The 14,628-nt window shown below is 36.1% G+C and overlaps 1 protein-coding gene across 1 annotated transcript in view; it reads right to left on the reverse strand.

Annotated features, from left to right (window-relative positions):
- Positions 1 to 14,628, reverse strand: part of LOC131981294 (small ribosomal subunit protein mS39-like) — a 29,319-nt gene that overhangs the window by 5,831 nt on the left and 8,860 nt on the right. Inside the window, exons 6-20 of the mRNA XM_059345521.1 lie at positions 14,435 to 14,503; positions 13,059 to 13,163; positions 11,835 to 11,958; positions 11,646 to 11,743; positions 9,496 to 9,660; positions 9,282 to 9,342; positions 7,812 to 7,894; positions 6,913 to 7,057; positions 5,076 to 5,126; positions 4,878 to 4,967; positions 4,709 to 4,737; positions 4,201 to 4,307; positions 2,857 to 2,935; positions 895 to 985; positions 209 to 294 (exon numbers count right to left, since the gene is read on the reverse strand). Coding sequence (XP_059201504.1) covers positions 209 to 294; positions 895 to 985; positions 2,857 to 2,935; positions 4,201 to 4,307; positions 4,709 to 4,737; positions 4,878 to 4,967; positions 5,076 to 5,126; positions 6,913 to 7,057; positions 7,812 to 7,894; positions 9,282 to 9,342; positions 9,496 to 9,660; positions 11,646 to 11,743; positions 11,835 to 11,958; positions 13,059 to 13,163; positions 14,435 to 14,503 — 1,383 coding nt within the window. The remainder of the gene's footprint in view (positions 1 to 208; positions 295 to 894; positions 986 to 2,856; positions 2,936 to 4,200; positions 4,308 to 4,708; positions 4,738 to 4,877; positions 4,968 to 5,075; positions 5,127 to 6,912; positions 7,058 to 7,811; positions 7,895 to 9,281; positions 9,343 to 9,495; positions 9,661 to 11,645; positions 11,744 to 11,834; positions 11,959 to 13,058; positions 13,164 to 14,434; positions 14,504 to 14,628) is intronic.

Genomic DNA, 14,628 nt, shown 5'->3' on the forward strand with positions numbered 1-14,628 from the left:
TACACTTAATTCACTGCAATGTAACATTCAAGACCTTTAAGCAATTAAATTATACTGCAAATTATTTTTTTCATAATGTCCCATTATATAAATTTGCTCTTTTTGGGCATTTTGACTTAATGTAGAAAAAAAAAACAAGAGAAAAAAAATGTGTAAAATAATACAGTAGATTCCGGTAGAATAACTATCAGGTCCATGTGTGACTGACCTCGGGCTTGTGTTGGTCTCTGGCCATCAGGCTGAGTATCTCTTCAATCAGAACAATAGTCCTATCATGGCCGAGACTGCAGAAATCTGGAAAAAAGATGGGAAGCATTCAGGACGTAGACATAGACTCAGAGCTCATCCAGTTTATATAAAAATTAGGGGTGGGTAAAAATATCGATTCATCAGTGCATTGCAATATATTTTTCCCCAATTCAATATCATTTCATTAAATCCTCTGAATCGATTCAACCTCCTGGCCCTCCTTTTTTTTTTAAACTTTTGTAGTCCGTTTTCAGTATTGTTGTGCTAATGCTTTATTTTCAGATGTGTTATTGCTCAACAATGCTATGAATTATACCATGGCTGTTCATATGGGCATGAAAATAAATAATGATTTTAAAATGATCAACAGGTACTCTGATTACCGTAATTGTTTGTGTAATTCTACTTATTATTGAATCGATATCGAAGCATTTAAATCAATATCGAATCGAAATCGAATCGAATTGTGACCTAAAGAATCGAAATCGATTCGAAAGGTTTTTAACAATACCCAGCCCTAATAAAAATGGGGCAGAGTTCCTAATAATGTAAACGTGGATCATGTCATTAACTACGGGGAACATTTAATGAGTGATCAATGACTCCAGACGTGTACTGAGAGATATGAGGTTCCTGTAAACTCACCTTTCCACATAGAGGGCAGTAAGTCCAGGCGAGAGTCTGTGTCCAGAGCCTGCAGCAGCTCCAGCAGTGTCTGAGAGTTCGGGTAAAGCATCTGGAAAAATACAGCATAATCATATTATATTCATAAAGCCAGGCTACTATTGGGTTAGACCAGGGGTGTCAAACTCTGGCCCGCGAGGCAATACCAAATTATTATATTATTATTGTACTGTAAAAGCTAAACGCCGGTATTATACGACGCATTTACCGCTAATACTACAAATCCCACAATGCCCTGCTGTTGTTTTGGCGCGTCAATCAGGACAGGACCCAGAAACGCTCCTCTGTGACAGTCGTCATAGCAACCTCAAGCTAGAGCTGTCTCCCAGCTACCCCTTCCCAAAAATGGTGAAAAGAAAGGCAGAATTTATTAACCTGTTGAAAAAGTTTATTTTGATATTTAAATGTCTCTTTAAAGAGGCATACAATTTTTATTTAATAAATGAATGACATTGATGTGTTTTTTATTTGAAATTTGATTTGCATGTCTGCACTATTTAGTTATATATTGTATGTTTATAAGTGTTGCTGGTTCCATATTCAATGTTAAAGCAAAACATGTTTGGTATATATTAAAAGGTATATTTGTTCAATGTTGGCCCGCGTTTTTTATAGAAGTTTTAAATTTTGGCCCATTGTGTATTTGAGTTTGACACCTCAAAATGTTTTAACATTGAAAATGCAAGGTTGGTTTAATTTCTAAAATTATTCTATCAACACAGACATGTACATCGATAGTCCGACGTTATAATGCATTTGTCTCGGGTGTTCTGCGGAGCAGGTAAAGCTGTTTTTAGTGACAGGCTGGATGTTACTATTGACGTGCGCTAGCTCAACACCAGTTTAGCATCAGTGACTTGTGCAACTATAAGGACTGCATAAAATGTGCTGAAAACAGTCTCCACCGACCTATATCACACCGGCTAAGTTGGAAATGAGGACCTATTTCCAAAATTCCGAACTATTCCTTTAAATAGTAAAAATGAACCCTATCTTTACAAATTAAAAAAAAAGCTCCTTCTATAAATACATCAATAATAACACAATAATATATTTAGAATACATAAAAAAATCTGAGTGGCTCCATTCTGCTTAACAAGTACTTTTGATACTTTAAGTACATTTTGATGCTGATTGTTTTGTATCCAATGGTTTATATCCCCGAGATTTAAAAAATGTATTGCTGTAGAAAAGGATGAACTTATTATGCTCTAATATCGTTATAAAACTACAACAACATAAATACAACGATACTATGGTTTATCGTGATAGTTTCTGGGAAAATATATCGTCCTAAAAAATGTGCAACTTTTCAGGATTTAACATGAAAAACATGATCAATTTAAAACAATTAGACATGTTTTTATTTAAACCTCATAACATTATATTAAATAGTAAAATGAGCCCTATCTTTACAAATTGAATAATACATCATTCACACACCATTCTGCTTAACAAGTACTTTTACTTTTGATACTTTAAGTACATTTTGATGCTGATACTTTTACTTCAGTAAGTTTTGAATGCAGGACTTTTACTTGTAGTGGAGTCATTTCACAGTGAGTATGAGTATTTTTACTTCAGTAAGAGATTGGAATACTTCTCCCACCACTGTTTCACATTGTGGATGATAAACTGTGTATTTTTGTCAATTTTTAACCCCGCAGCGGGGTTTAGGGTTCAGGGGTCAACCTGTGGGGACCTTAAACTGTAAACACAAGTCTCTTGGATGAATCTTAGTTATGAATACATGAGTTTTTGATTTTAGAACCGCCTACTGTTACACACACTGTGGTGGTAACAGCAGGTTGGTGACACAAGTACAAGCTGCAGCTTATAATATCTTAAAAGCTATTATTGATTCTTCATATGAACCACTGATGGACTGGAGTGGATGAAAGAGAGATGCAGAGTGGTACTGACCGAAGGAATGAGCCGTCTGTACCACTTCAGCACCACGTCCACGTGCTCCATCCCACACAGCAGGGTGAAGAAGCGACCGCTGCACAGGAGAGAGAAGAAATATAGAAATTAATCCACATAACTAGGCCTGTCACCACAATTACTATATCGACGTATCGTTCGATAGATAAAAATGGAAACGATAGTTTTTTCTGGACTCAATATATTGACTTTTTCTGTGTTGTGTTTAAAGTACCGTAATTTTCGGACTATAAGCGGCGCCTTTTCCCCCATTTTTCGATTCTGCGGCTTATATAACGGTGCAGCTAATCTATGGATTTTTACAGCTAACGGCCACTAGGTTACCTCCTAAATCTATGGATTTTACAGGTTACAGTCCACTAACTTTAACTCTATGGGCTCTATGACCGGTCCGCGAGGAGCGGCGGGCTCCAGCAGGAGAAGCTGGAGGCAGGTGTACGCATAGACCTCTATGGGTGTACGTACCAGATCGGCTCGGGGTCCTTCATATACTTTTAAGCTATTTTTCACTTGTCTGTGTGTATTTGTGTCGAAAGCTACTTAGTTTGTCGGAGTCGCCGTGCCGTAATCAGCGGCAGACGAAGGACCCCGAGCCAATCTGGCAGGGCGCCGGAAAAGAGTGAAACAGGTAGCGCGCAAAAGTAAAAGTGAAACCGAGAGTGGTACGAGAGACAGAACGAGAGACAGACCGACATTACGAGAGCGAGATAGTTTGTGCAAAGGAAGTTTTCATGCACAAACCCTCATTGTGGAAAACAAACGTAGAAATGCATATGATGCAGCTTTTAAGTTAAAGACAGTCAATCTGGCTGTAAAAGAAGCTTCCTCAAGCAGCCATCTCTTTCCCCACAATCCCCTCTGTGCACCAACCCTTACATATGGTAATTAAACATTAAAACACCTGCGGCTTATAGTCCAGTGCGGCTTATATATGTACACATCATTCAATTTAGCTGCTGCGGCTTATACTCCGGTGCGCCTTATAGTGCGGAAAATACGATAATGCTGCAGATGTTTGACAGGCAAAAAAACACTTTTTCTCCCTGGCTTTTAATCAAGTTTAAGTGGACATCTGGCAAAAAAATTTTTTTTTATTTTATTCTATTTTCATTCAATTTTATTGCATTGTCCACTGTGACAGGCCTACATATAACTGGTAGTGATGTGCCAATGAAGCCTCATGAAGCATTTTCTTTATTTTCTGACTCCACTAGATGGAGCTCTCTGATCAACAAAATAGCTGAAAATATATATGTATAACCTGCCAACCAGATGGCACATATCTAAAGGATGTAAAGGAAATGTGTTTTAGGTTTTACTTACTAGAACATACTCTGTCGGTAGGGATCTCCCACCATCCCCCAGTTCTCCCCGTGTTCCACCACACTATAGAGTCTATAAGCCAGCTCCAGCTCTTTATTGTCGAGACACTTATGACAAAAACAAGCAGAGAAAAAGGGTAGGGCAAAACAGTTGTACAACTGCTTCAAATAAACAATGAACGGAGAGACTAGAAGATTAGATTTCTGCATGTAAAAATCCTTAAAATGCAACAGTTTAAATAAAATCATAGAATAGCTAAAAGCTTTCCAAACCGATCTTCAACTGAAAATAATGAGTTGATTATAGTATAAAATGTGACTCATATTTTAACAACAACCTTCTAATAAATCTAAAAAGGTAACCAAAGAAACACAAGTGCTTGTTGCACAAACAAAGGCTCAAATGCCAAACTCAAGACTCTTTCATAGTTCTAAAAAAAAGTAATCGCACTTCGTTTATCACTTCGTGATAAATATTTAAACCAAACAAAGACTGAAAAAAGACTTACTAATTTGATTGCGTTTGTGAAGAACAGAACTGGAAAGAAAGAAAGAATACACAATGAATGCTTTGTCATGGTAAGTATAACCGTACATATGTTCTATATCCATTTTAAACAAAATAAGGACTTATTTCCCAAATATGTCAACTCAATATGCACACAGACAGCAACATACAATCATCGGGGTCCTGGGCGGTGAAGCTGATTCCTTCCAGCTCTGGTAGAATATCCTGTAAAATTTGAATGTTCCTCTGGTCATTTGAGCCTGGAGAGGAAACAAAATCACTTAATACAACTCAGCATATGGAAAACAGCACCAAAGACTGTACCGCAATGTCCTATTGTAATATTACATTTCACTTTTTTTGTTTACCTGGTCTGGCATAGATGTAAATGAGGTGCAGGAAGGTGGCCAGGCTGGGAGCTGAAAACACAGACATTAGTAGAGAGTCTTGGATTTTGGGATTTTTGCATTGGATTTTGGATCATCGCAGAAAATAAACTCTAATAACAAACTGTGGCAAACACACGTTTCTGATTCTTCGTGTTTTGTTCAGCAGGAAAATCTTCAAAGATGAACCCCACTTTTATGATGTTTGAAGCGTTAATGCAGACGACAGAAGTAAAAAGCTAATGTTATGCCATAGCGAACTATACCACGATCGCATAACTTCTATGTCACTACCTTTGTGGTTCAGATGGTCTCTGACAAGCTAACAAGCATTTTCTTGCCAAACCATAGCCTATTAAATTGTTTACTAGCCTAATACACGATCTACAAGAGTTTGCAAGAGCTCTAAAAACACAACGAGAGGCTGTGAGGCGACTCATGAGAGAGTTCCTGTCCATGTCTGGTGGGTGTTATGACGTATAATGTCCCCAATAACCACTGTAGTCTCATTTAGCCCCTTGTTAGCAACCGTCTTTTTAAGGACACGTAAAAACTCCAAAATTAACAAGTGGGGGTATTTGCTAACGTATTTTATGTCGTACAACAAAACACAAACATCTCCTCAGCAACCCATTCAAAATCCTCATTGAGTTTGAGAGGTTAGACTTGTGATGTGCCAATGAAGCCTCATGAAGCATTTTCTTTATTTTCTGACTCCACTAGATGGAGCTCTCTGATCAACAAAGGGCTGAAAACACACTTGATTACCATTGCTAGAGCCTTTTTCAATAAACCAAGGGCGCCATCTAGTGGGCTCAGAGAATAAAGAAAATGGTTCATGAGGCTTCATTGGTACATCACTAGGTTAGACCTCAGGGCGCTAAAAAGCTAACTTAATTCTGGGTTTTAGAACTCTTTCCTATGGCGCCCAATTATCATCCTCCTTATAGTGATATCCAAATGAAGCTTCATGAGCCATGAGCTGCATTTGTCGACAGTACTAGATGGCGGCTAGGCTGGCTAACGCCAGACTAGATCACAAATGAGATCTAGTCTGGAGATCACCTATTCATTTCTCCATAGAGGAGGCGTGGTTAACGATCGTCCAGAGCCGTTTATTGGGCGCTACGAATGTCTATCATAAGCGTCTGTAGGTAGCTCTTAGCCAATCGTAACAACGACCGGGGTCTCGCTAAACCCCATTAGCTTAGCCACTAGCGGGGCTAGTTGGTAGATTAGGCTTTTGCCAAATCCTGTTTCTCAGCAAGGCTAAAACATCCTTTTTGGTGGTGGTAAAGGAGAGTAAAGCCAAACGTTGTTCTTCTTTTAAAATAAACTTTGGCTCTAAACTATCTAGAACACCATCTACAGCTAGATCCAAAGAGAGCTTCTCTCTGCTGCAGCCATGTTGGATCTGTAAGAAAACTACAAGCTTCCGTCTGTCCAATAGTACGCGTCATCGTCTCGCCGTCCCTCCCCGTTCTGTGATTGGATACCAAAAGCAGAGCTAAGAATCGGCCATGGACACCATGCCGCCTTGCAGTTCTAAACGAAATTGAGCGCGCAAGGCAGCATGGGTACACCCAGGCTAAATGTCGGCCTCAATTTGAAGAAAAAGGCTTAATGAATGGTGATTCAATGTGCTTTTAACACTTTGTTGAACAGTGCCATTTAGTGGTCTCAGAAAATAGGTAAAATGGTTCATGAAGCTTTATTGGGACATTACTACTTTAAACTGTACTCCTGTGCATGTGCATGTGTTTGTGTGTGTGTGCGTGTGCATGTGTTTGTGTGTGTGTGTGTGTGTGTGTGCAGTCACCTATTCCCAAAGCCTTCATCTCAGCCAGAACTTGAAAAGCCATTGTTTTGGCTATAGGGCCACAGCTTCTCAGAGATTTGAGAACACTGTTGAAGGTTAACAGGTTGGGTCGAACTTTCTGCTGATTCATTTGGTTCAACAGCTCCTGCACACAGACAGAAACACAACTCGGAAGTTAGAAACACTCTGACAACAAAGAACAATGTCATCTTGTCAAACCGTTTTCTTTTCACTGAACTACAATACCCAACTGTAAATAATAGTATTTTCAATTGGTAATTTAAATGGTGTTTCGTCACTCCCATTTCCTACATGGATTTATTTAATTGGTTGGTTTTTATTTTATTTTAAAATTCTCTTTTCCCACAGTCTGTTAGAATGAAAAAATAGCATTTCAAATAAGTAGATCAGGTTGACTTTTCATCATTCCTTAAATTATTTGACAATTAATTAATATCTAAAAATTCTAAAGCTTTTTAATATGCATATTTTAAACTTGATCAATAGCGGCAGCTTCAGTCAGAGACTTGAGAGGTCTTTTATACCAACTGCTATAAGGTTTTATAATGCACAAAATTAACTTTGCACTTATGTCTGTCTTGAAGCTTAATGATTAATAACGTATCTATCTATCTATCTATCTATCTATCTCATAATATATTGTATATTTATCTAATATTTTCAATATTTTGGGGTACAACAAAACATATTGATTTATCTTTCTACTAATCTATATTTATTTTTTGAAAATAAATTTAACTAAGTGACATTAGAAAATTATTTTCTAAACAACATTTTTTTTATACCATTCAAAGGTCTTTTGTTTTTATTTTTCTTAAACAAGGAAACCTGGTGATATGACGAACACTGAGTAAAACACGGTCTGAAAAGGGTCTTACAAGAATGAGGTCCCATTTGTCGTTGAATTTCTCTCTGACAAATGGAGCTTCTTTGATCAGAGCGTTGAAGGTGTGGACGTCAGCTGGAAACAGAGGGTTCATTTATTAGTCATCAAGTTCCAATATACAGAAACTGCCATCAGCAGGCTTTAGAGAGCCATTATGTCTAGGACAGAAAAATTTGCAATAAAGCCCCGCAAGACGGCCCTGAAACTAACTTGTAATTAAGATTTAATTAATTTACTTTGCAAAGAGTACAGGTTTCCTGTGAAGCCACAGTTACATCTCATGCCTTTATTCTACTTATTCTCGATATAGTTACTTTGTGGGCTTTCTATTTTGAAGGCTTGGGTCATCATGGCCTCTGTCCCTCATGCTGGTTGCTATGGTGATTAGTTCAGCATTACAGCACAGCACACACTATCAGTTGATATCTAACAGCTGAGAAGGTCATTTAATGGAGATTGCACCTCTTAAACTAGGAGTCCTAGCAACAAAATAGTATGCTAATCAGTTAGATCAGGTTCTCCTGAACGCGTTAATGTAGGTTCCATGTGTGTAGTTCAAAAATTGTGAGCCCCATTGTAAGCTAGAAAACTGCCTTTTTTTGGTTCTTCTATTCTATAGTTGCTGTCACATTGAGGCTCACTGAGCCAAATCTGTAAGTCCGACTGATTCCAGAGTTGGATGTCTGCGACCAGCACAGATTTCTCTACAATCTGGCCTAGAAAGAATTTATAAAGAGTGAAAGTTGTGAGGACAGGAGGACAGGTTGTTTGAAAAAACTTCAGATAATTTCCCAGCCTCTCTCCACTCGGAGTATGACATCATCCACTCTGTCTCTGAACATTCCATACAATACACACCCATTATAAACTCTCAAAGGCCCTGAAAGAAAAAAAAAAATCACAAAACTTAAACCGCAGTTTTGTGAAAACTGTGCAAGTGATCAAAATGCCCATTTGGGCCAATGTAGGCCGGAGTCTTGTGATCAGTTTTACCTTTAATTCACTTCTCCACGTTAAAGTATAGTGAATGGGCACAGCCTCAAAGTGAGGTGTTTTTGAGTTCTCTTCACATTGATCTCCCCTTCATTTGAATGGGATTTTTTTTATTCATGATTTGGCGTGAAAAATATATAGCACACTATTCCTGATCATTTTGCATGTTTTGATGTATGATTAGCTGCGTGGCGAGTAGTGTACCAAAATTCTCCGGGTAGATGAAGAATAATAATGAATCTGTAAGGAATAATAACCAAATCAAAAGCCTAGAATGGTGACTTTATTCTACAAGTCTTATTTAAAACTTAAAAATGCATTTAATTCTGCACTTTTCAGTGCAGCCAGGATGCCTTGAATCCAAAAGTCCAACAGTCACGTGACAAAAAATCATTGAAATTTCAACTGAAATCAGGCTGTTTACACAGAGCAGAGATTCTGAAAATTGGCATTTTTTCCTGCAACTCACCGGTCACTCTGTTGTTAAGCAGGTCTGTGTACATGTTGAAGGCCTTATCATTTTCTCGATACTGGAGAGAGACAGACAAACGTATCAAAATGACCCTTTACTACCACAGCAATCCCCACACTAACCATCCATCCAGTGCATCTGCTGCGCCGTGCTAACAAACATAAAGAGGCTCTTCTGTTTGTTGAAACATCAGTAATGAATGTGTTCATACCTTCACCATGCCTCTGATCAGGGCAGAGTAACACCTTGTGTCTCTCTCTGGCAGCAGGTTAAAGATTCTCTCTGCGTTGTTGTTTTCTTTCCAGGTGGACTTCAGGTAGTCTGGAGTCTCACGTAATTTAAGTCTCTTCTTCGGTTGTGGCTCTCCTGTCTGCCCCTGACACACATGCAAACACAAACAAAAGTAAGCATACATGCAGTATACTGAATTGATGAATGTCTAAAAGTCTAAACATAAATAAACAGGCTTGTATGCATATTTTTGTGTGTGTAAATATTGTATTGTATGTTGTATACAGTTTGTAGAATACTATATTGTATATATACACTACCGGTCAAAATTTTTAGAACACCCCAATTTTTCCAGTTTTTTATTGAAATTCAAGCAGTTCAAGTCAAATGAACAGCTTGAAAGGGTACAAAGGTAAGTGGTGAACTGCCAGAGGTAAATAAAAAAGGTAAGGTTAACCAAAACTGAAAAATAATGTACATTTCAGAATTATACAAGAAGGCCTTTTTCAGGGAACAAGAAATGGGTTAACAACTTAGCTCTATGGAGTCTCGGGCTATTTTGTCCATTTTTGAATTCTTTTCATGTCTTTGTAAGTCATTTTGTGTCATTTTGTGTCTTTTTCAAGTCATTTTGTGTCTTTTGGTGTCTTTTTTTGTCATTTTGTGTCTTTTTTTGGTCATTTTGTGTCTTTTTTTAGTCCTTTAGTCCAACATAAAATGTGATTTTGAATCTTTTTTTTACTTTCAAAACACTATCATGCTCAATAAAGAATTTAAAATGTTGTAAATGTGCATTAATTTCAGAGTACACTGAGACATTAAACTGCATCATTTTCAATTAAATTCTGGAAAAGTTGGTGTGTTCTAAAACTTTTGACCAGTAGTGTATAACAGTCAGATACTGTATATCAATGTTATTATAGTTAACGAAAACTAACGAGATAACGAAAACTAGAATTGAAAAAACATTTTCGTTAACTGAAATAAAAATAAAAACGAGAGTTTTTAAAAAAACACACAACTAACTGAAACTGTATTTTGTGGTTACAAAACTAACTAAAATTATAGTGAAAATGTCCTTCTTTGTCAACTTTTTTCATACGTAAACCTTTTTGGTTGATATGAAATCTATTTCATCTATCTGGTTTTATGACTTAATAAACTTATTGGGGCTGAGATGGATCAGACAAAGGAAATAAAGGAAACATTTATTGTGACCTTATTGAATCTGGCACCCAACAAATACCCCATTACAAGAATGCACTCTGTTTTAAATTACTTTAGGGAAAGTAATTAATGTATAGGTGGTTAAAAATCAATTAATAACTTATGGTGAAGAAGTGAGAATTAAGTTTTCCTTTATGGAGATGTAAACCAAGGTAAAGGTCTTTGCTACATGCTTTTCAATTTCTGTATGTTACTTGTTGTATCATTTATCTTTTGTCATTTTCAAAATAAAATTTCCTAACAAAAAGAAAATCCAACTATGACAATTGATTTACTCATTAAGTACTGTTATCTTTATTATTTCATTGTTTTGATTCATTTTTCAAGAAAAAAATGCCAAACCCTTGCACATTCCTGTGTTATTCAGAGTTCAGATTTTTGGTTGGGCGAAGAACCGTATTTGGTAACTTCAGCAGCTATCCGAAATGGGGTGGTAATATTTCAAGGAAAAAAGTTGCAAATTTACTAGATTAAAGTGGCAAATCTACGAGAAAAAAAGTTGCAGATTTAAGAGGTTTAAAGTGGCAAATCTGTGGGAAAAAAGTCACAGATTCACAAGAAAAAAGTGGAAAAAAAAGCAACTTTTCTCTCGCAGATTCACCACTTTAAATCTCATAAATGCACATTCCCATAAACTTTTTTCTCAAAATATTACCCCCCTCACCCGGGTCAGTGTTTTTTTTTTTTTTTTTTACACATTCCACAGTCCACGTTCTGGCTGTATGCAATATCCTCCAATATTCTCTAGGGTCGGAATTTGGAATTTGCAAGTATTTCAATGAGTGCCCTATAAAGGGTTAAAAGATGTCAGATTTGACTAATGAAAACACTTCTTGGTCCTATTTTTCACTGTTTTCCTGTCTCTGACCGTCACCCTGGAGGTTTGGGTCAGGGGTGACTCACCAAGTTCTCCTCTTCTCCCTCCTGGACAGGGTCTCTGTCACAGTAGAGACAGATCAGGTCCAACAGGTCATGGGACGTTTCCATAGAAACCGCTGTGCCTGGAAGAATTTAATTGAAGAGTTGATGTAGCAACATCCCAAAAACAGAGACTATACGTGTGTGTGTGTGTGTGTGTGTGTGTGTTCTCACCAGCTTGCAGTAGTTGATCATACATTTCAACAGCAGCCGAAACTTTCCTCAAGCTGATCCGCTCCTTCAGTGCTTCTTCACTCACCTCCTCAAGAAGCAGGGACACCGTCTCTGGCATCAGACACTACACGCACATAACCCAACAAGATAACCAATCAAAATCAAACAATATCAGTAGATAAAAAAACAGACTAACAGGAGCGCTGCTGCTGTCCCTAAATACACCGGTGCTCTTGTTGGGTAAACAGTGAACTCAAAAGAAGAAAATGCAGGCACTCTGGTGGATTGACAAAAAAGTTGAAAACCCTTTATTTTACATAAATAATAAATATATGATAAATGATGATGATAAATATAAAATACTTTATCCACCTACAGCGTATTTAAGCGGACTTATACATATTATTACTTAATTTAAAAAAATATATTTTTGAGTATTTTTACATTTACACATTTCATCAATATGGACCAGAACATATTCGTAAAACAACCATTTTTTAAATAAAGTTTTGACAAACTATGTAAAATGTTTTATATACCATAATGTTGCAATGTAAACATGGATTGTATTTTTTCTCATTTAAGTTCACATTTATTTCCCTGTATATAATCAAGTTTTTATGAAATAAATGTAATGGTTACACCAACTGACACTGCGTTAGATCACGTCATCGACCCATACGCATTTAAACATAAAACCAAAGCAGTGTAGCCTTGTATTTCTTCATTGTGTTGAATAGTGAAAACAAGAATATTAGAAATTATAAGTTTATTCAATAGGGAAATTATTATCTAGATAGAGATGAAGTAAAAAAGTGAGATAAAATGATATTAAAACTAAAATATAACATTACTTCTAAATAGTCTAAAATACACAAATCTTTGAATAGAGCAGTTAAACACTTTTAAAAACACTGATGACAAAATCAATTAAAAAAATTGTTTATTCACTGAAAACAAAATATAAAAGCTGAAAGAATACAACATCGTTTCTCCTCAACTCCAATCAGTGCATTCAAAGACAATAATACATATTTAAAATTGTCCATCCCTAAAATTAAAAATAAAAACTTTTATTTATTTATTCTATTTTATGGATGGACCATTTTTATTATATTTATATTTATTTTACTATATATTTTTTTATATTCTCCAACCCACTTTACATGTTAACTGCATATATACATATGTGAGTGTGTGTGTGTGTGTGTGTGTGTTTCTTACTGGTATATGCGGTTCAGCAAAGTCTTTGGTAAAGAATTTGGGATTATTGTTGACAAAGTATTTGGCTGCAGATCTGCCAGACTCCATGGCCAGGGTGTACGTGCTCTGCAGAGGAGGACATGAAAAAAGATCATTTACAATATACCAAATATAAGAGTGCTTCTGTTCTATATCACAGACTAACATACGCTGCATGCACAATTATGAGGCAAATTATTATTTTGATCTATCATCATTTTCATGCATATTTTCCAACTCCAAGATATATAAACTTGAATGCAAATTGGAGTCAAGCATTATCAGTTGATGTGTATTTGTGTAATGAGGGAGGATGTGGCCTAAAGTGATAAACACCCTTTATCAAGGTGTGAATAATTATTAGGCAGCTTCTTTATCTCAGAAAAAATGGGCCAAAAAAAGATATTTGACAGACTCTGAAAAATCAAGGATCACCAAACAGTCAAACATTTTGTTGAAGGCTCATGAAATTATTGAAAAGAAGGGTGGCCATGTTGGTCACTGAATATTTTTTTACATTTCATAAGTGTTTATTTGAACATTTTGAGTTTGTTATTCTTACACTAATACATGTAAATAAACAAAGTTTTTCATTTAGTTGCATAATAATTCTGCACACATAGATTTTCAAGAAAGCCAAAACTCACTTTTCTTTTGTTAAATATTCAGGTTTGAGGTTTATTAATATGTTTGACTGAGAGCACTGTATTTGATCAACAATATACAATTAACCCTCAGGAATACAACTTACCTAATACTTGTGCACACATTGTATTATTCATGCAAGGTATGACGTAAAAGTGAGCATGTAGTCCTTCCTAGTGCATTGTATGTGGATTTAGTGTACATGAGAAATGCCCGCATGCATACTAGATTAGCAATAATTAATTACATTTAGTTATAAATACTTAAATTATTAATTATACCTGCACTTGTCCTGCTATCTCAAAAGTCACCATAAAAATGCTTATTTTAATGCTCAAAATTGTGTTTATAGTGAACAAAGGGTAAAGAAAATAAATAAAAAAGCACAAATTCTGCAGCATTTTCTGCATTTTGAAGTGATTTGAATTGATCAAAAATAAAAAAATTAATAAAGTAGCAATGATTTAAGCTACAACGATAGGTCCTTTATTAATCCTTAACAGGAAATTATAAAGTCACAGCAGCTTCAAGACAGACATAAATGCAAAGTTATTTTTGTGCATTATAAAACTGCTGCTATTGATCACCTTCAAGGCGTGGAGTGGGTGTGCAGGGTTAGTCATGATAAAAGACACATGGTTAATTTCAGAACAGAAAGTTCAGTAACATAATGTCAATGCAAAGTTCAGGAAATTTTTTTTTTTTTTACATACAAACTCATTGGAGGTCCTGGGATAGAGGAATGGATCATCTTGGAAACCGTAGGAATATGCTGTAGGATCCTGAAAGGACAAAGAGAAAAAAATCTAAAACACAAAGAACCACCCACTATATATATATATATATATATATATATATATATATATATATATATATATATATATAATTATTAGGGCTGCAACTAACG

The sequence above is a fragment of the Centropristis striata genome, chromosome 12, assembly GCF_030273125.1.
Source record: "Centropristis striata isolate RG_2023a ecotype Rhode Island chromosome 12, C.striata_1.0, whole genome shotgun sequence".
In the NCBI taxonomy this organism is placed as follows: Eukaryota; Metazoa; Chordata; class Actinopteri; order Perciformes; family Serranidae; genus Centropristis; species Centropristis striata.